Source organism: Dama dama, chromosome 19 (assembly GCF_033118175.1).
Source record: "Dama dama isolate Ldn47 chromosome 19, ASM3311817v1, whole genome shotgun sequence".
Lineage (NCBI taxonomy): Eukaryota > Metazoa > Chordata > Mammalia > Artiodactyla > Cervidae > Dama > Dama dama.
The window spans coordinates 43,027,341-43,049,569 of NC_083699.1; the positions used below are offsets into that span (position 1 = coordinate 43,027,341).

Genomic DNA, 22,229 nt, shown 5'->3' on the forward strand with positions numbered 1-22,229 from the left:
CTAATCCCAGAGAGCCAGGCACACAGGAAGCATCCCGTGGAAAGAGCCCAAGAATGGGGACTACACCGGCGACAGTAACGACTGTTGTGGGGGATCCGTGCGGCCTTTTGGCCGAGGCCTTCAGGACACAAGGCCCCCGCAGACAGCCGCGACCCTCCCTTGGGAGGGAGGCAGGGCGCGGGGGCGGGGGCCCTAGCCTCGGGCGCGTCACTCGGCACAAAGGAGACAGCAGGGAGGCGGCCGCAGGAGCCGATCTGCGCTCGCCAGCCACTGAATTGCGGTTACAGACCTGCAGCTCCCCTCCCCCTCCCCCTCCCCACCCAGGCCCGCCCGCCCGCCTTTCTGTCTCCTCTCTCCCTCCGTACTGGCCGGCCCGGGTCCATTTCCGGGCTCCGGGTATTTGGTATTGATCAGGGCCGGGGGCGCGGGAGCAGGTGGCTGCGGCGGCGCAGCCTGCGGCGCCCGGGTCCGTCTCCCGCCGCCTTTGTCGCCAGCCCTTGCCCGGCGGCCCGCCCCGCCCTCCGGGCCCGAGCGCTGCGGGCTGGACTTTGCGCCGCGTCGGGCGCTGCTGCTGCTGCGCGCCGGGCCGTGCTCTGTGCAGGCGGCGGCCGGGAAGCCGGAGGCGAAGTGCTGCCCGGACCCCAGGCCAACATGGCTGAAGTCACCATCGACCAGTCCAAGCTGCCGGGAGTCAAGGAAGGTAGGGGCCGGGCCGTGGAGCGCGCGCCGGGCCCCTCCGGCTCCCAGCGCCGGGTCCCTCCCGAGGGAGGAGGGCCTTCCTAGTCTCGGCGGCCCCCGCGGCCTTTGCCTGGTGCCCACCGGGTGCCGGCCCGCCCTGGCCTGGAAGAAATTGAATTCCGGTTCTGCTGTGGGACCTTGGGCAAGTCACCTAAGTTCTGAGCCTCAGTTTTTCTCCAGCGTCGGGAGATGGGGGGAGAGGGCAACACCACTCTCATCAAGTGGTTGTGCAAAGGTTCTCGGGAATAGCCGTGCCGTTAGTGAAAGCTCCAGAGCTGGGTGCCTCTGACTTATTTGTCTTCTTAAAAATTCAGGCCCAGCCTAGCTGGCTTGAAGGCTAGGAAGTGGGGAGTGGTTGACGTGCAGTTCCTTGTGGAACCTTTGTTTTGAAACTTGACTCTTTCCCTCCTTCTGTCTACGTTTTCTAGCGCAGCGTCTGGCTGGCTGACTTTCCCACCTTCTTCCAGGTTTAAAAGTTTAGTCTGGGCACTGCCCAGCGCGAGCAGCCAGATGGGAAACTGCTTATAAATAAGCATTTTCTCACAAAAAGCAGGAAGCCAGGGGGAGCAGGGGACTCATTGTGATCTTGATTTTTACTAGCTTCCTATACTGATGTCCAGAAAGAGTAAGAGCTTGATTACTACTGGTCTGGCTTGACTTCTAGCAAGAAGCCCATTGACTTTTTGCCTCGTGTTTTCATCCTAGACCTTTTTTTTTTTTAAAAAACTGAGCTCTTGGGTGCTGGATTGCGATAATCTTTAGTAATCTTAGGCTGTTATTTGTCCCTGGGAAGCATAGAAGTCCCAGAGTGCTATCCGGGCTTGCAGAGATTGTCTTTGTAGTGGATGTCATTTGTTTCAGCTGATTCTTGTCCTGGGAAGGTAGAATTGAAAAGGATCTTTGATTTTTTGGAACTGTGTGTTTGATTGCCAACCTGATTTGACTCATAGGGTCTTGTGGCTGCTAGGACTCAACCCAGGATCCAAAGAAAGCTTGACTGCTTTAGGCCCCAGAGTTTCAAACACCAGGAGACTGTCTCTGGTTTTGTGTAGAATTTTTAATGCTTAAAATTAAAAATTTTTAATTTTTAATGTCAGGGCCTGTCCTGTTGTTCCTAAAGGATGTTAGAGTTTTTTAGGCTGGAGATTATTTAGCAAGTGGTGTTTTTCAACCCTTGAGTTCCTATCCTGGTTTTGGTAAAGGTCCTCGCATTCGTATGTAAATAATTTTTCCTTTGCCCTGTCTAGTCTGCAGCTTGAGTGGTGGGAAAGGCAAATTTGCACTGTGAAAGTCCTAGTCTTAGAGATTGTCTTTAACCTTTGTGGTATGAAGTTGTGTGTGTGTGTTTTGGATGTCTCAAGAGAAAAAGTGATCCTTGTATATATAATGAGTAGGATGAGAATTGGAGTTCAGACACAACCTCAATTTGTAAACTAGGGCTTCCCTGGTGGCTCAGTCGGTAAAGAATCTGCCTGCAGTGTGGGAGACCTGGGTTTGATCCCTGAGTTGGGAAGATCTGGAGGAGGGCATGGCAACTCACTTCAGTATTCTTGCTCGGAGAATCCCCGTGGACAGAGGAGCTTCGTGGGCTACGGTCCACGGGGTTGCAGAGTCAGACACAACTTAGCGCAGCTCACAGTCGTGTAGTGCTAGGAATTTACCTTGCTCGCTCTGCATGTTAGTGACCTGAAATGAACTTGAAACTCACTGTCTTTCTCTGTATGCATTTATATTACTCTTAGGTCTTCTGGTTTCTAACCAAGACATGAATGGTTTATTCTAGAATATTCTTTCTCAAGGGTTTCAACAAACACTTTACATCTATAAATGCAAGATTTTTCCATTGCTAAACTCTGGAGTTTAACTCATTTGGATTGGTTTTCGTTTTGCACAACTTGGTGTGAGGCAGTCCAGTTTATATAATACAGTAAAGTGGTATGGGAATTTATGTGGTTGTTTCATTAAGTTAGAATTACATATATTGATTTACTTTGAAGGTGGTCAGAAATTGTTGAGATGACCATTGTTTTTGTGATCATCTGATTTTTCTGGTTCAAAGATCATCAAAGGAAATGATACACTGTACTAGGAATGTCCTAATGGTGGTGTGGTTTTTGTTCTGGGAAGTATTCACATCTAATAAAATGTATCTTTCTCTAATATAACTCTTGATTATAGTCTGGTTGCTCCCTAATGATTTTTTTGGACCCTAATTAAAGAAAATAAAGTTGGTGACCATGATTGGGTAAAGCATACACAAACATTTAGACTGTTCTTAATACTGAAACTCCAACTCAGTTTGAATAGGAAGTTTAGTAATAGCTTGCTTAATATTCTGGCACAGATTTTTAAACTCCAGTTTTAAAAACTCTCTGCTTATCTTATTAATGTAAACCTTTATATACAATTACAATTTGGAATCATTGGGCAGATTCCAGTAGAGACGGAGAAGAACAATGCAGTGGATGTCTGCCCCTTCCCACTGCCCTTTTCTTTAGGAAGGGACTGGGCACCCTGGGACTTTTTTGTGAACATCTCAACAGAGGTCATGGTAGCAGCTGACTTTAGGGAAGGGGAATATTTGAAAACTTTTTCTTCTAGGTTAAATTCTATTACTTGCTTAGTTTTAAGATGGTCAAAGATCCTCATCATTTGGACAGACCTTTGAAAAAATAACTGCTGCAGTATTTTTACTTTGGGAAATCTCTCTTAAAATAGGAGACAGAGATGTGTTTGAGATCATTTGTAGTGAAAAGAATTAAGTCAAGAATTAAGTCTAAGATGAATTTTAACACACATCATTGTTTCTGGGTTTAAAAGCGTGTTTTTGGAACATCATACTTTTTGCAATGGAAATACTATTGCCATTGTTTAGAAATAATGCTTTATTTCTTCAGAAACATTTGAGGTTCTCCACTACAAGATTTGAAATAATTCTCAACCATTTTTTTATATCACTAGATGTATATCTCAAATGCATCATGCAATTTGTCAATGCTAGACAAAAGTATTCTCCAATAGAAAAAGGTTCCAACAATATTTCAATTTTTTTTTTAGTTTAGATCAAAGCTTTTTTTCCCCTTAAAAAAAAAAGAAAGAGCACTTTCATTAGTTAACTAACTTAGATTTTTGGTCAGTTTTAGCTTCTTTGCTGAATTTTCTTCTGAAACCACAATCCAGATGCCCCACTTTTTGCTCTCTCTAGTCTGATTCCCATCTCTGTGTGTCTGACTCTTTGTGACACCCAAGGACTGTAGCCTTCCAGACTCCTCTGTTCATGGGATTTTCCAGGCAAGAATATTGGAGTGGATTGCCATTTCATCGTCCAGGGGGTCTTCCTGTCCCAGGGATCAGACCCATGTCTCCTGTGTCTCCGGCTTTGGCAAGCAGATTCTTTGCTGCAGAGACACTGGGGAAGCCGCTCCCATAGCTCTACTTAGGTTTAATTGCTCAGTGCTAATCTTGCTGTTTCCCGTATTTAGCAAAGTTTTCACATTATCTTAAGATTTTGGTCTGAGAGATGTAGACTATGAATCAAAGTCATTTCTAGACTCTTTAAAGTTTATTAACTCCTTTGCAGTTTTTTAGTCATTAGCTTTTTCCCACTTTTAAACACTGAACACGTAATATGTAATCTGCAATCCTCTCATTTACCAGGCCAACCTTCTTTCCTCTTTCCTCTCAGCAGTAAGGGAATTTATTATGTATTATGTATTTTTACTGTCCTTTAAATGGAAGTTCCAACATCTCCAAAGTTAGTTTACTCACGATTAGCATCTGATGAGCACCTGTGCACTTGTGGTAGAGCCATTTCTTGAAATGAAGGTAGCTAGCTATTCTGATGCAAATCCTTTTTCTTTAAAGATCAGAGTTAATGCATTTTCCGATATATGCCTAGAAAGCACTGATTCATTTTAGGTCCAGATCACCATAGTGGCAAGATGAGGATAAATTAAAATAATGGCATATGTCCAGAACTTTAAGAGGAAAGTTACAAAATTATGTCTGTTACAGTAAGTTAATCAAGGAGTTCCAGAGATCTGAAGCATGTGGCATGCCCACAAGACATATAATGTGTTGGAGGTCTCTAAGAGGTACATTTTCTGGCTCTCGGACAAACTCAGTTTCTCTTTTCCTCAAAATTCCATAAGTTTTTTTGGGGTGGGGGTGGTTATTGTTTTTTAATGAGACCACTGCTAAATCTTGACTTAGATATGTGTCTTGTTTTTCTTTACCTTGATCTGGCTTCAGATCTTTCACATAGCTGGCAAAGTGTCAGGAAATGTGTGAATGAATGAATGAATAAATCATGACTACTGGATGCTCTCTGTTAGTTTAGAAATCCTAACTCTGGCATAATTTCCTGTTCCTTCTCAGGGCATAAGCTCTTAGAGGGCAGAAATAATGCCTTTTAACCTGGACATCATGTATCTTAGTGCCACTATTACATTTATGAAAATGTTTTATGTATTTTTTCTAGTGTTTTTTTTCATAGATATGTCTTATAAATGGAATCCATACAAAGTTATGGATAACATAGAACGTAAAAAAAAAGTCATTGCACGCTCTTCCTTCTGACTTGGAAGGTAATCATTATTAAGAATAAAATTTTAGTAAAAACATTTTTTAAAATGCTATTTGGTGATTTGATTTTTTTTTTTTTTTTGAGTAATAGATTTAATTCCCTCCCCCCCTCCCCCCCCCCCCCCCGCCCCCGAGGTAAAATGCACAGCAGTATCACATAATTTGGAAGCTGAAAAGAACCTTAGATACATATTTTTTAGAAATTTATGTGTGTCACACATATTGTGTGAGGGTAGTTTCACAGTAAAAAGTGCCCTATGGTTCATGGTGTGATCTTGACTGTGCTAGAAAGGCAGTCCTGTAGAGTTCAAGGAGTTGTTGTAAAGAACTCTTGAAATTCCACCCAGAATGCCTCTCACATTGCTATATGCAGGTATGTAGTACCTTCTTAAATAAATCAGTGATTTTTAAAAACTGAAATAGCTGCTATTTGTAAAAGATTATTTTAGTAATTCAGGAGATGCCTTTTTTTTTTTTTTTTAAACTGACAAGTACATAAAGGCCAACTTCTCCCTTGTGGGAAACTAATAGAAACGACTGCTCCACCAGATTTTCCAGATGAAAATCTGAGAGCCAGGATGGGGAAGTGAGTTGTAGTAAACCCCTTAGACTGAACATATCTAAAAATTGCCACATGAGGCCTAAATTTAGAAAAGTTTAGAATTGAGTATCCCACAGCTCAGTCTTCCCTCCTCTCTCCTTTTTCACCTTCCCCTTCCTTTCCCATCTCCTCCCTTCCTCTCTCTTCTTTTGTTCCCTTTCTCTGTTCTTCTCTCTCTTTTCAATTATTCTCTAGATAAAAAAGAATCACTCCTGATGTATTTCCTTAATGTGTGTGTGCGTGCTCAGTCACTCAGTTGGATCCTTCTCTTTGCGGCCCCATAGACTGTAGCCCGCCAGGCTCCCCTGTCCATGGGCTCTCCCAGGCAAGAATACTGGAGTGTGTTGCTATTGTCTTCTTCAGGAAATCTTCCTGACCCAGGAATCAAACCTGCGTCTCTTGTGTCTCCTGCATTGGCAGGTAGATTCTTTACTGCTAGATCCACCGGAGAAAAACAATGGTATAAAAATAATGAATGGCAAAACAATTTCAGAGCTTTTTCTCAAGTTGTTTTAGGGATAGTGTTTGATATGAATGTTAAAAAGTTGACCTAGATTTTATTTTTTTTTTAATTAAAAGCTTTTTTTTTTTTCCCCGGTTTTTGTTTTGATTCAGCAAATGAATTGCTGCATGAACTACAGGAGGTCATATTCCTGCCTCAGTGGTTTTTCCTGCATAGAAGATGCATTTCCTCTCTGGTACACTCAGCCTGAAGGGGCTAATGTTTAGAGGCTTGGATATTTTAAGATGATTAAACATATTGTGGAAATAAAGCTGTGGGCCATGATCTTTCCTCAGTTATTTTCAGAGATGTAGAGTTTTGATTGAGATAAGTGAATTTTTGCCTCAGTAACAAAAAACAGTGTGATACCACAAAACTTAAGTAAACTATTCTTGAAATCCCAGTTTTTTAAGTAAAGGAGTGTATTTTACAATTAACTACCCTGAACTATAGGGGGAAAAAAATAAACCTTGTCACAGCTATGTTTGCAATTTCAGATGTAGCCACTGGAAGGATTGTTGGATTAGTGCTTCTAGCTGATGACCTATTTAAAAGTGTCCTGTGCTTCAAAACTGTGAAATTAGGCTGCCCTAGATCCCAAATAAGAACTACAAAGGATAATTGGCCTTAATATACCTTGTGGTTATATAGACTGTTTATTCCCAGATGTTTGAATTTAAAAATCAGTACAAGAATTCCTGGGTACAGTTGTGCTGTTTATGTGCTGTGCTTAGTCACTCAGTTGTTTCCGACTCTTTGTGACCCCATAGAGTGTAGCCCACCAGGCTCCTCTGTCCATGGGGATTCTCCAGGCAAGAATACTGGGGTGGGTTGCCCTACCCTTCTCCAGGGGATCTTTCCAATCCAGGGATCAAACCCAGGTCTCCCACATTGCAGGCGGATTCTTTATGGATTGAGCTACCAGGGAAGCCCAGATACCATTGTGTTGGCCAAAACAGAAGAGTTTTTCAGTGAGCTGGTACAGAAAACCCAAAGGAACTTTTTGGTCAACCCATTGATTATATTCTTTGCAGCCAAACAGGGAGAAGCTCTGTACAGTCAGCAAAAACAAGACTGGGAGCTGACTGTGGCTCAGATCATGAACTCCTTATTGCCAAATTATTGCCAGACTTAAATTGAAGAAAGTAGGGAAAACCACTAGACTATTCAGGTATGACCTAAATAAAATCCCTTATGATTATACAGTGGAAGTGACATATAGATTCAAGGGATGAGATCTGATAGAGTGCCTGAAGAGCTATACATGGAGGTTCATGACATTGTACAAGAGGCAGTGATCAGGACCATCCCCAAGAAAAACAAATGCAAAAAGGCAAAATGGTTGTCTGAGTAGGCCTTACAAATAGCTGAGAAAAGAAAAGATGTGAAAGGCAAAGGAGAAAAGGAAAGCTATACCCATTTGAATGCAGAGTTCCAAAGACTAGCAAGGAGAGATAAGAAAGCCTTCCTCAGTGATCAGTGTAAAGATATAGAGGAAAACAATAGAATGAGAAAGACTAGAGATCTCTTCAAGAAAATCAGAGATTCCAAGGGAACATTTCATGCAAAGATGGGCACAATAAAGGACAGAAATGGTGTGCATCTAACAGAAGCAGAAGATATTAAGAAGAGGTGGCAAGAATACATAGAAGAACTATATAAAAAAGATCTTCATGACCCAGATAACCACGATGATGTGATCACTCACCTAGAGCCAGGCATCGTGGAACATGAAGTCAAGTGGGCCTTAGGAAGCATCACTACGAACAAAGCTAGTGGAGGTGATGGGATTCCAGTTGAGCTATTTCAAATCCTAAAAGATGATGCTGTGAAAGTGCTGCACTCAGTATGCCAGCAAATTTGGAAAACTCAGCAGTGGCCACAGGACTGGAAAAGGTCAGTTTTCATTCCAATCCCAAAGAAAGGCAAATCCAAAGAATGTTCAAACTACCGCACAATTGCACTCATCTCACATGCTAGCAAAGTACTGCTCAAAATTGTCCAAACCAGGCTTTAACATTATGTGAACCGTGAACTTCCAGATGTTCAAGCTGGATTTAGAAAAGGCAGAGGAACCAGAGATCAAATTGCCAACATCCATTGGATCATCAAAAAAGCAAGAGTTCCAGAAAATCATCTGCTTTATTGAGTATGCCAAAGCCTTTGACTGTGTGGATCACAACAAACTCTGGAAAATTCTTCAAGAGATGGGAATATCAGACCACCTGACCTGCCTCTTGAGAAATCTGTGTGCAGGTCAAGAAGCAACAGTTAGAACTGGACATGGAACAACAGGCTGGTTCCAAATCAGGAAAGGAGTTATGTCAAGGCTGTATATTGTCACCCTGCTTATTTAACTCATGTGCAGAGTTCATCATGAGAAATGCTGGCCTGGATGAAGCACAGGCTGGAATCACGATTTCCAGGAGAAATATCAAAAACGTCAGACCTGTGGGTGACACCACCCTGATTGCAGAAAGTGAAGAAGAACTAAAGAACCTCTTGGTGAAGGTGAAAGAGGAGAGTGAACAAGTTGGCTTAAAACTCAGCATTCAGAAAGCTAAGATCATGGCATCTGGTCCCTTCACTTCATGGCAAATAGATGGGGAAACAATGGAAGCAGTAACAGACTTTATTTTTGGGGGGCTCCCAAATCACTACAGATGGTGACTGCAGCCATGAAATTAAAAGATGCTTGCTCCTTGGAAGAAAAGTTATGACCGACCTAGACAACATATTAAAAAGCAGAGACATTACTTTGTCAACAAAAGTTCATATAGTCAAAGCTCTGGTTTTTCCAGTGGTCATGTATGGCTGTGAGAGTTGGACTCTAAAGAAAGCTGAACGCTGAAGTATTGATGCTTCTGAACCATGGTGTTGGAGAAGACTCTTGAGAGTCCCTTGGACTGCAAGGAGATCCAACCAGTCCATCCTAAAGGAAATCAGTTCTGGGTGTTGATTGGAAGGAGAGATGTTGAAGCTGAAGCTCCAGTTCTTTGGCCACCTGATGTGAAGAACTGACTCATTGGAAAAGACCTTGATGGTGGGAAGGATTGAAGATGGGAGGGAAAGGGGATGACAGGATGAGATGGTTGGGTGGCATCACTGACTTGATGGACATGAGTTTGAATAAGCTCCGGAAGTTGGTTATGGGCAGGGAAGCCTGGTGTGCTGCAGTCCATGGGGCGCAAAGAGTTGGACACGACAGAGTGACTGAACTGACTGACTGACTATTTTTAAAAGGATACCACAAACACACATACTCAAAAGAAGTGTTTTTTTTTTTTTTAAGTATGTCATTATTTCATTTAAACAAATGCACACATTAAGATATGTAGGTCTTCATATGATATTGGTAACCATACACTGACATAAAAGCACTGAAAACTTTCTAATAAACCAGAGCCAGTGTAAAACCAGTCTGGCTTATGTATCAGTGTTTTTTTCTTTTTAACCAGGTTCATTGATGTGTAATTCAATGTACAGTAAAAATTCTTCTTAATGTGCAGTTCTGAGTTTGACAGGTGTTTGGTCTTGTAACCACCGCAGCAGTCAAGATATAGAACAATTGCATAACCCCCAAATTGTTCTACCCCTTCCTTCCCACCCCAACCAACCACTGATTTGTTTTCTGGCCCTATACTTTTGCCTTTACAAAAATGACATATAAATAGGATCACGCAATAAATAGCTTTTTGTGTTTGACTTCTTTCACTTAGCATAATACATCTAATACCATGTGTATATCAGTAATTTTGTTCCTTTTCATTGCTGAATTGCAGTGAATGACTGTACCACATTTGCTTATCCATTCACTAGTTGATGAATATTGAGATGTTTTTGCTTTTGGTGGTTATAAATAGTCTCTATGAACATTTGCATATAATTTTTTTTGTGTGTGAGTGATTGTGTTTTCACTTCTCTTGGGTTAGCACCTGTGCTTAGTCGCTCAGTCATGTAAGACTCCTTGTGACCCCCTGGACTGCAGTCTGCCAGGTTCCTCTTTCCATGGGGATTCTCCAGGCAAGAATACTGGAGTAGATTGCCATGCCCTCCTCCAGGGGATCTTGCCAATCCAGGGACTGAGCCTCGGTCTCCCGCATTGCAGGCTGATTGTCTACTGACTGAGGCACCAGAGAAGCCCAAGAACACTGGAGTGGGTACTCTGTCCCTTCTCCGGGGGATCTTCCTGACCCAGGAAACAAACTTGGATCTCTTGCATTGCAGGCGGATTCTTTCCCGGCTGAGCTACCAGGGAAGCCCTGGGTTAGAACCTGGGGTAAGATTACTGGGTTGTATGGTGAATATATGTTTAGCTTTATAAGAAACTACCAAACTGTTTTTCAAAGTAGCCGTACCATTTTGCATTCCCGCAAACAGTGTATGTGAGCTCCAATTGCTCTACACCCTTTTCTGTACTTTACACTGTCAAGATATATTTTAAAAAATTTTTAGTGATTTTCTTAAGGGTTTAAATTCTGGTTCTGTTGTTTTGTAGCTGTGATCTGAATTTTAACAGAGTAATACTAGCTCAGGTGGCTTTAATTTGCATTTCTGTGATGACTAATCATTGGAGACTGTTGTGCTTCTTTCCTATTCTTGGATCATTTGTTGAAGTGTGTGTTCTAAAGTTTGCCTTTTAAAAAACATCAGACTGTTTTCTTGTTATTGAGCTTTGAGAACTCTTTATGTATTTGAATTCAGCCCTCTTATCAGATAAACATTTTATAAATATCAGTGGTCTTTGAACCTTGGTGCAATGTTAGGAGCTTTGCTGTGAGCGCATTCCTGCTCTACTTGATACCAGCTGAATCTCTTGGAGATGGTCCCGGGAAACTGTAGTCTTTTATACCCAGATTATACATTGGGCTTACGATGGACGTTTGGAATATACTGACTACAAATACTGTGGCCACCGTAATGCAGGGATGCATCCTACCCTACTTTAATTTTTTAAGTTTTTTCAGTAGCAACTCATTACCTTTATAAGGGTTAAAGAATGGCAGCATTTTTTTTCCTTTTAGTAATTGAAATTTGTTCCTCTAGGATAGAAGTTTGCAAACTATGGCCTGTGGGCCAGTCCAGCTACCCACTGCTTGTTTTTATACAGTGGAGCTGAATATAGCCTTTACATTTTTAAATGGTTGAAGAAAAATAGGAAGAAGAATGTTTTGTGACAGGTAAAAATGATATGAAATTCAAATTTCTGTGTCTGAAGTTTTATTGGATCATAACTTTGCTCATTTGTCTACATACTGTCTGTGACTGCTTTTGTGCTATAAAGACTGAAACGAGTGAGTAATTACAGCAGAGACTATGGTCAGAAAAGCTTACATTGTTTACTCTCTGTTACCTTGTGGAGAAACGATAATTTCTCTTGGACCATTTCAATGAAACCTTTTAAAAACTTCCTTAATTGATATTTTTTTTATAATTCATTAATTGCTATAAACATCAGTTATAGAACTTTTTTTTTAATATAGTGGTGCGCTGTTGGAGACTATTATTGGTTGAACCCATGTGACAGCATGCAATAATTTTGTAGTGACTTTTAAAAAATATGGACTTACATCTGATTTTTATTTTTTAAAGAAGAACATGTGCTTGTTTAAAAATGTCTAGGTACTTCAAAATTGATTATCAAAGTAGAAACCTTATGAAAAGTAAGGATAATCCATTTGCCAGTTCTGAGTAAGGGCCAATGGGGCTTTCATGAGTGAAGTGCGTGAGTAAACAAGTCCAGCTTTTGAAAAGTTTGCTTATGATTCTTAGTTTATTACTTATGACTGACTGTCTTCAAAACACGCAGAGCAACATTTGCATGAATGAAGTGTCACCTTGTCTCTTGGAAACTTGCATCAGAAGTACCTAGGTTAATTTGCCACTAAACTTTGAAGGCTCAGTGTGTGAGGAGCATTTCCAGTCCTGATACAGCTTCTCAATGACCAAAATCAGGGGAGTCTCCACTGGACTTTTTGGCTTTCATTTTTCTAATGACTCATAAAGACTGAGTCACTTTCCATTAACATTACTCAAGGACTTTTAATTGCATTTTGTAAAAGCACGATGACTTACGAGGATATCTTTCCCCCTTCACTGCCTCCCCATCAACAACAATTTTTTTTTTTTTTTTGGTCTGTTGACTATATAGAGGAGTCCATAGTTTACTTTAAATATTATACTCACTAATTTTTGAGTAGCACTTCCCATTAAGTACTTTAAAATATTGGCTTTTTCTTTCATATTATGAAGTTATGCAAAATTCAGAATGTTAGGGTTGACAAATACATTCAGAATTTTTTTTTTATTGTCTAGATGGGAAACCAGAAGTAGAGAAGGACAAAGAAGGGACTTGATTAAGATTCATATCCTCCTGTCTGCACATGTTCAGTTTGGCCTAACATCTGCCAGCATCTATTTTAGAAAGGATTTTGCACTCAGTGTCTGCTTTTACAAATGTTTCTTATCCTGTTAGTGATTGCTGGATTCTAACTTACCATATCTGCTTCTGTTGTTTTCCCAGTTTTCCATGGTCAGACCTCATTATTTTATTTAAATTGGACTTTAGCTTACCCATGAAGTCTTCTTTTTTTCTTTTCTGCTTGTAATTTCCCCGTGAAAACTCCAAAGAGCTGATCTTTGAAAGATTATTTCAGCTTTGTGTGTGTGTGTGTTGGAGGGGAGAAGCTGGAGGTTTAGAAAATGGTTAGTTAGGGAGCTCTTATCAATAAGACTCCAGTTTAACGTGCATTCAATATCCCCAAATTCCAGGAACTTGGTTGCAATGGCACTCAAGCTCCCCAAACTGGGATACCTATTGAGGTTTAAAGGCAGCGCTGCCAAATCATTTATAGGACAAACCCAGACACTTTGTGAGTAAAAAGGGCAGTTTTAATAATTGTACCAGAAGCTGCTGAAATACCACAGGCAGTTGGATATGATGACTGAGTGAGGTCCTTGTTAAAAAACCCTGGCTGGGTATATAAAGTTTTCATTGACACTTACAGCAGAAAGAATACTTGTCTCCCATAGACTGTCTTGAGATTCTTAATGTGTTTTCTATTTCATAATTGATGTTAAATGAAACATGAAATCTGCTCTATAGAAGGTAGTAGGATTAAAGTTTCATTAAGCTGTTCATAAATGAGTTTCCCCAAATTCTGCTTTTAGTTAGTTTTCTTTTTGTTTCCTATTTATCTGTTCTCCCCATATATACCCCTGAAAGTAAGGAATGGGTGTTGAAAAGATTTGTGCAACTGAGGAGCGGTAAGAAATGCACACATTTCTGATTTCTGCTTACTTGTCAGTATGTAATACAACTATCATTCTCTTCACTTTAAATGGAGTAGGAAGCTACCATTTTACTCTGTACATTTCTGCATATGTATCTTTTCAATAATTGAGCTCCTCCTAGAATTATTTTGCAGTATTTGCTCTAGTTTACTGATACATTAAATAATTCGTCCAGGTTGAAGTTAAGCTTGTATAAAATTTAGCTTAAGCAGACTAACTTCTTTGGAAAGAGAAGTATTTTGAACCTAGGCTTGTAAGACTTGGTTTCACATCTCCTCATTACTACTCATTTTATGTAAGGACTCAGAGAAAACACTCAATATCTATCTTCAGTTTCCTTATCTGTTTATTGGAAATAACATTTACTATGTCTAATACATGGATTTTCCATGAGAGTTAATGAAAGAAATGGATATGAAAATTTTTGCAAAATGCAGTGTTATATATTCAATCTTGGTGATATTACTGTTCAAGTTACCCTGTAATACTCCCACTTCTCTTTTTTTCCAGACCATTGTTCTTTGAGCCCTAATCCTTTACATGATATTTCCTTCTGTACTATCCAAATATAGCCTGTTTCTCTCCGCTCATCCTCTCACCACCTCCTCAGGCCCAGCTCAAATGTTTATTCTCTGTTACATCTACCCTGCTTCTTTCCTGTGTGTCTCCTTAGCCTACTTTTGCGGTACTTAACTTCCTTAAGCCACATGTCTCACCCACTGTATTGGTCTGCTAGCTCTCTGTTAAGACAAGACTGGTAGCAGACTGATCTCAGTACTTCCTGAGGATCCTTATTGATAGGAGATAGTCCAGGAAACTTGTCAGACTATCTGACAGGCCGACTGACTTGAGCTAACTACACTAATGACACTAGAATAAGAGCTGTGATCATTTGCAGGAATACATTGGGACTGGAATAGAGGATTAGAAGCAATCGCTTTCACTTTTAGTTGCATGCATTTTCCCCATCTCTCAGGTTTCTGTAGGAGGCTGATTGGTGTTAAGGTTAACTCAAGGCCTAAACACATAGTAGGTTCCTTTGGAAACAATGATCTTACCTGTTTATGGGTTGATTTTGGTTATGTATGACCATATTACTGTGTGTAAATTTTCCAGGATTGTCATATGGTATCATTTTGCTGCTGTTACTAAAGGATCCAGTTAGTTTCTTAGACGGCATTGGATTCTATTCAGAATTTTTATGTTTACTATTTTCTTCTTTAGAATTATTCTTGGGAAGAGGGGTCAAAGTTTTAACAAAACAGGTCACATGTAACATGTATTTTTAAGTTCTTGTTTATGGAGGTGATTGTGAAGAATATAAAACTTATGAGTTAGAAACTAAGAAGATGAATGTACAGATTGTAAACTTGGTATGGTTTATGAGATCAAGAGAGTGTAGGAAGGCATGAGCAAAAGAGCTCAAGAGTTTTTTGCTTTGGGGGTGGATATGTTTAATTCATACTTATTTGAGGATGGTTTTCTCAATTAGGACATACAGTTTAGTCTGTTTCAGCTTCATTCTGATATATTAGAAGTTAACACTTTTAAAAACATGCTATGCTACAAAAACCAATTTATATTGGCAAGTAGATATTATAATGGTATTTTAAAATCATCAAAATGACCTTGAATCCTTAAAAAACAAAACAAGTGAATGCTCTAGAGCTGAAAAGGTATTTGGACAGCTTGTCTTCCTGTTCGCCGATGCAGGCCGCCTCTGATTTTCTTTCACTTCCACTGCAGGGGAATTACATGATAACCAAATATGTTGTAGGATAACCAAATATACTGTATTGAAGCCAATTTCAGTAACAGCACATAGAGAAATCCCAGGCATCTAGAACCCATTCTAGTTGAACTTAAATTTGGTGATCTTCAAGATTTCTGAGTATGGAAGGTATTCACTTTTCCAGGCTGTGCTCTGATCATCTGACCCCAGGTTAACCTTTTAATAAACTGCACAGTCTGCAGTTGAGTTCACTGGACCATAAATGAATCTTAACATGGTCTCATTTTATCATGAAACTGAAGGTTCTGTGAGGACCGCTAGTTTAGATAGGATAAGTCTGCCTTTTTATGTGGCACTAGAGTGAACAAAAGATTATTTTAAGATTTATTGATTGTTACTGGTGGCTCAGACAGTAAAGAAACTACCTGCAATGTGCGAGACCTGGGTTCGATCCCAGGGTGGGAAAGATCCTCAGAGAAGGGAATGACAACCCACTCCAGTATTCTTGCCTGGAGAATTTCACGGACAGAGGAACCTGGTGGGCTAGCTACAGTACGTGGGGTTGCAAAGAGTAGGACATGACTGAGTGACTAACACTTCCACTTTCAAAACTACTGTGAGTGGTGGTGGTTTAGTCAGTCGTTCATGTCCAACTCTTGTGATCCCATGGACTGTAGCCTGCCAGGCGGTCTCCTGCATTGCAGACAGATTCTTTACCAACTGACCCACCAGGGAAGCCCACTGTATAAATAAGTAAAAGTGGACGTTTGCCCTTTTGTATGGCAGAAATAGGAAAACCATCAGCAACAGTGAAGAAAACAATATCTGGCATAGAAGAAAGTACAACAGTCTTCCTGTACGGATAGTCTATATAGGCTGTGCTTATCACATTTTTAGATGATGTGCTAATATACTGGAGACAAATGTGTATCACTTACACTGAAACAACTACACTTCATACTACTCTCTATCTAAGTTGGAGGAATTATTAAAAATAATTTGAACTGTTTCCTTAATAGGTCAGGACATTGAGGTTCTGATTTGGAAAGTTCTGACTGGTATCTGGAACAAAGAACTGGGCTTTTTGTACTTCAGCCTGGGAAAGAGATATCTAAATGCATGTAGCGTTTTGGTATCTTACCAAATTTTTGTATAGTAAGATACCAAAATGTCATGTGGATTTGGCAGAAAGCTTTTACAATCCAAGGAACAGAAGTTAGGAAAATACATCTAGTTTTAGGCATGCAGTATTTTAAATCTCCATGTTAATATGTTGTTTAGATTTTGACTGGCTCTACTTCTACTCAATAGTCTGCCCTCCCACCATACCTGATGGTGATACTTTGATGATTCTTATATTTTGGTAAACTGTAACTACATGACTTTCACGTAGAATTCTTCTTTGCTTTCTAATCCTTAATATTCAACTGAAAAAAGTTTGGTGTGGTGGAGCTTATTAAACATTCTAGGCATTCTGATTTTCTTTTAACTCAGGCCCACAATGTATACATGTGGAAAATGTGTTCTCCCTCATGAGAAAACGTATAATGTAGGAAAGAGCTATTGAATGGTGGTCAGCTGTTGATTATATTATAATTCCCTGCCAGGAAATATTTCCATGCCTTCATGAGAGAAAGTAGTGATTGCTTATTCCAGTATAGATTCTGTATTAGGGAAATGATAGATCTATGTTAATCAGTGACTTAGTGGGACCTGCCTAAAAGAAATACTTAATAAAAAATAACTAATTATAAAAATCCATTAATTCTGATAAAAAAGTGTGAGTTGCTCAGTCATGACCGACTCTCTGCAACCTCATTGATTGTAGCCTACCAGGCTCATCTGTCCATGGAATTCTCCAAGGAGGAATACTGGAGTGGGTAGCCATTCCCTTCTCCAGGGGATCTTCCCGACCCAGGGATCCAACCTGTGTCTCCTGAATTGCAGGCAGATTCTTAACCATATGAGCCACCAGGGAAGCCCCTAATTCTGATGATACCAGTAATAATTGGAAGTTCCATTTATTGAACTTCCTTTTACCGAGTGACAGATATTTTCTTTGGCCCATCATTACCTAATTTAGTCCTCAAAACATTTATCTTCATTTCGCAGATGAGAAACCTGACACTCAAAGAGATTGAATAACTTGTTTAAAATCTTTTAGCCAATAAGAATGCAGTATATGAATCCTGATCTCTATAGCTCGAAAGGTGTTTTTTCTTTTCTGAAACACTTTTTTAAACATTAAAAATCCAAATCAGAACCATGATGCCATTTTATGTACTCTGTTTACTTTTGTGTGGTTGAAGAAACCTCAGCATCCTCCTTTTTGGAATTTATTACTGAACTTCAATTTTTGCTTCTCTCTTCCATTCACAGAGTTTCCAGTTTTCTTTGGGAATAGAGGACAATCAAAATTCACATCTAATTTAAATACCACTAAGGTGAATACAGATTTCTTCCTCAAAAAGAAAAAAAAATAAAGTAAAATATCCCCTCTGATGAACTATCAATACACGGAAACCCAAAGTGATTGACAGAATCCTTTCTTAAAATCTGCACACAACTCCCTGTTATCTGCCTAGGAAGTTTCTGGCTGTACTTTGGAACTCAGGCTCACTTCTTCCAATTTGCTGTTGGGTCCTTAACCTTCTTCTGTATAGAGTATTTCTAGGAGAAGAACTCTGATTTTAGTGTAATCCTGCTTATGAGAGCAGTCTGGTATTTCAGGGAGGCAATCCCCTAGTAAGTGTAAAAACTGAGTTGACTCTAGGAATGTACCCATGATCTTAAGATACTTTACCAAAAAACACATTTTTAGTCAGTAAACATGACCAATTATTGAACATATGGCAACATGTCAGAGTAAGATTCCAGAAATCTCGAGATCACCCATTTGTTTTATGTCCATACTTTGAGATTTACATAGTCCAAGATGACTGGAAATGTGTGTAGAATTCTGACAAATGGTTATCACAGTGGAACTGTGAGTGTTGCAGTTTGCTTTATGGGAACAAGATTGTAAGAATATTTTTCCCATACCTACTTATCCCATGAGCAGTTTTGTTTTTTTTTAACTTTGAGTATTACTGTTCTTTCAATTTTTTGAAGCTGAAATGAGTTTACTAATCCTAACACGAAAGTGCTAGCTAATGTATCTGCTTGCAGAAAAGTTGAGAGTGGAAATGTCTGACTCAAGGATAAATAAAACTTGCAGTAGCTAGTACTTAAGGAAACTTGTCATATGAAGCCAATAAAGGCAAAATGGTTTTTCTTCCCTTGGTGTAAACTTGTACTTAAGTTGGATTGGTGTGATCTTTTGGGTTTTAATGGGCATGACTGGGTTTATCCTACAGAGGTTTAAGGAGATGGGTGGCTTTTCTTTCTAGGCTAAGGCAAACAGAAAAACCAAACCATTTGAGGCCTGCCAAACCATTTGAGGGCTTAAGTGCCAGGAAAAGTGCCTCAAATAGAGGAACAGAACATTGTATTTTCTTTAGGGATACGTGGAGTAAAAATTAAAGAAATAATTTTTTTTTCTGTGAGGGTATTCATAGTGGAAAATTGCTTTGAAAAAATTGTCTGCCACTGCTTATCTAGGGGTATTTTACCCTTTTGAAGACCCCTGTGGTTATCAGTGGCCTGTTGTTTTCTACATAAAAGGTTTATCTCTGTTGGAATAATTTGTGAGTACTTTTTTTTAAAGAAAGCGACACAACATTGTAAGGCAATTTTCCACCAATTAAAAAAAATGTAAAAAAATACAAATTTCCTCTGATGCTTAAGTACTATAATGGTTATTATTACTCATATTACAGGTGAGCAAATGTAAGTGATATTAATTTACTTGAGATTATTCATCTGGTGAGTGTTAGAGCTAGGATTAGAATCTAAGTAAGCATAGTCTTGGTTAAAGTGCATCTGTATGCAGTAGGTATTTACTGACTATCTCCTTACCAGGGCTCTATGCAGTGCACTACAGAAAACACTGTTTAAGAGATTCTTATTTTCCTAAGTGTAATTTGATAGTCATCTTTTTTAATGTTTAAATATGAAATTTTATAAATCTATTGGGAAATGAGCTGAATCATTTTAAAGCAGGAGTGCGTCTGTTTTAATCATTTTTATTTAATGTACACAGTAATTAGCTGCTGTTTAAATTCATATTTTCCTGAATTGTTCTGACGTGAAGCACCCATGTAAAATGTAATTGTTCTTTAAGAAAGCCACCAAAGACAGTAAATTTAGGAGAAGTCTTCTCTGGTTATGATTAATTTAATTTTATAAGACAGTTGAAACTCACAAATGCATTTCTTTGCTGATGAGAATCCAGAATTCTTCGATGAATAATCAGTAAGGTATTAGAGATCTGATAAGTTTATTCAGTGGTGGTTGTATTTCACAGAATCAAATTACTGTAACTGTATTGAATTAATAGCTCACTTTCCTTTCCAAGAGGATATTTGTTCACTTTGTTTGTGTGACTATATCTGCATAGTGATTACCTGATAAATATAAAAAATCTCTCTTTTCATGTGGCTGAGGTTAGCAAAACTACCATCATGTTAAGGCTGAGGAAAAGAAGCATAAAACATTTTGAAATTAAATCAGTAGCTACTACAAGACTAGAAATATATTAGGATTGTTGATTGTCCATACTGGCAAAGTGAGTTATGTCTGTTGGTTAAAACAAGCATGCATTCTCTCTCTCTCGCTCTCATACACACACACACACACACACACACACACACACTCACTCACGCACATGATTAAAATGGTTTTAAATGCTGCTGAGTGGTCTGGTTGTCTAAACTGATATTGTCCTTTCTATTATACTGTGATTATTGTTCAGAGCAGTGTTGTCCAACAAATCTTGCATGGTGGTGGAAGTACTCTGTATTTCTCACTGTCCAAAATGGTAAGCACCAATCCTATATGTCTATTTAGCATTGGAGGTGTGGCTAGTGGGACTGAGGAATTGGATTTTTATAATTTAAAAATCAATTTAAATAAATAGCTATATGTGACTAGTAGCTGCCATAAACAATGTGAAAACAATTTTTTTTTTCTGACCCTAGTGGATAGAATAATGGATGGATAGAGCATACAGAATTGGTTCAGTTTAAGGAAATATTTTCTAATACCTGTTCCATCTGATGCTGGGCCATCTAAACACCTCCTGACTTGGTGTTTTGGAGAGTTGTAACTTTTCTTGGGTAACTTTTTTATTTTGTTACTGCCAACACAGAAAGGTTTGGCTTCAGAGCACCATTCCATAAAGTTTATGCCCAAAGCCCAGGAAGCTTGTGAGGTTCTTTGTGGGTATTTTTTTTTTTTTTTTACATCATTTATGGTAACTTGAGTCAGGTATTTCCTAATGGAAAGTCTTCCCTGTGTCCAACAGTTCTACCAGGATGAGTAAAATTAGCTGTGTTTTCACCCTGCTACCTCGCTCCCTGTTTTCACTGTCCTGTTTTTCAGTATTTGTCTCATGGCCAATCTTTCTCCCTGTCATATGGAAATTTCTGACTCGGCCATTTTCACTTTTCCAATAAGCTACCCAGTTACCCTGTGGTCTCTGATAATGATGTAGATGGTTTGTGATATTAAAGTAGTGCTTCTGATTTGAGGACATATTATCTCAGCATTTTCAAACCCACTTGCCTGCAATCTAGTGTGTCTGTGGTTAGCTATAATATATCTCCTTGCCAAACAAGTGGTTTAGGTTACTGAGGTTTTCATTTAACTTTGCATTGAGGGAGGCTGAGGGGGGCAGGGAGAAACTCAGAAACCTATTTTGATAAATTGCATCAGAGTTAAATGTTTGGATTAAATCACTTATTTTGCTTTTTTAGCATCTCCGTACTGAGCTCAGGCTTGTGCTTTTTATTGAAGCTGTGTGTTTATGTTTGTATATATGCAGACACATGTTTAAAACTCATACTTAAACTGTATATGAGTCTATTACATAACTTAATGTTTGCTACTCACGTTCCTGTGTTAACTGACCTTGCTTTCATGTTTGGTGCTAGTAAAGCATTTCTCTTTAGTCAGGAACTGGTGTTTTTTCTCCTTTTTGATAATGAGAACTGAGCATCTTTTCATATTTTCCTGATTGCTTTGGTTCTCAGGAAAATCAGATACAAATTTGGGACCTCACGTAGACTTTGTTTTTGTTAGCATACTTTTTTCCTTAAAAAAAAAAAAAAACAGCCTTTTCTCTAATCTTAAGGAAACAGTATTAATATAATTAAATTGAGTAAATAAACATTGCTACTGCAACTCATTTTTTTCCTCTAGTAAATATTTCCTGCTTCACCATTTAGATGCTTAAATAGGATTAAAAACATATATCTATCTTTTTGTTATAAAATGTTATAAAATATTAAGAAAGGGATTATGAATGATAAGATTCCATTTCATGATATATAAATTAGAAAATAAAATAAAACACGTTTTAGAAGAAAACTAAGCTACATTATACTCCTACAGTACATAATGAGTGTTAGGACTTTGATGTTTATTCTTTCTAGTATTTTCTAAATGAAATTTAACTTGAAAAACCAGATATTTAAACCGTAGTCCATGTACACTATAGTGTGCCTATGTGCTCAGTCACGTGTGACTTTTTGTGACCGTATAGACTGTAACCCTCCAGGCTCCTGTGTCCATAGAATTTCCCAGGCAAGGATACTGGAGTGGGTTGCCATTTCCTCCTCCAGGGGGTCTTCCCAACCAGGGATCAAACCCACGTCTCCTGCACTGGCAGGCAGATTCTT

At 39.1% G+C, this 22,229-nt stretch overlaps 1 protein-coding gene across 2 annotated transcripts in view; it reads left to right on the forward strand.

The window, feature by feature from the left end:
• Window positions 1-271: 271 nt before the first annotated feature.
• CCDC50 (coiled-coil domain containing 50) overlaps window positions 272-22,229 on the forward strand; it is a 75,566-nt gene continuing 53,608 nt past the window's right edge. For both annotated transcript variants that reach the window (XM_061166828.1, XM_061166830.1), the window contains exon 1: window positions 272-700. In XM_061166828.1, the coding sequence (XP_061022811.1) occupies window positions 652-700 (49 nt within the window). In that variant the 5' untranslated portion in view covers window positions 272-651. The remainder of the gene's footprint in view (window positions 701-22,229) is intronic.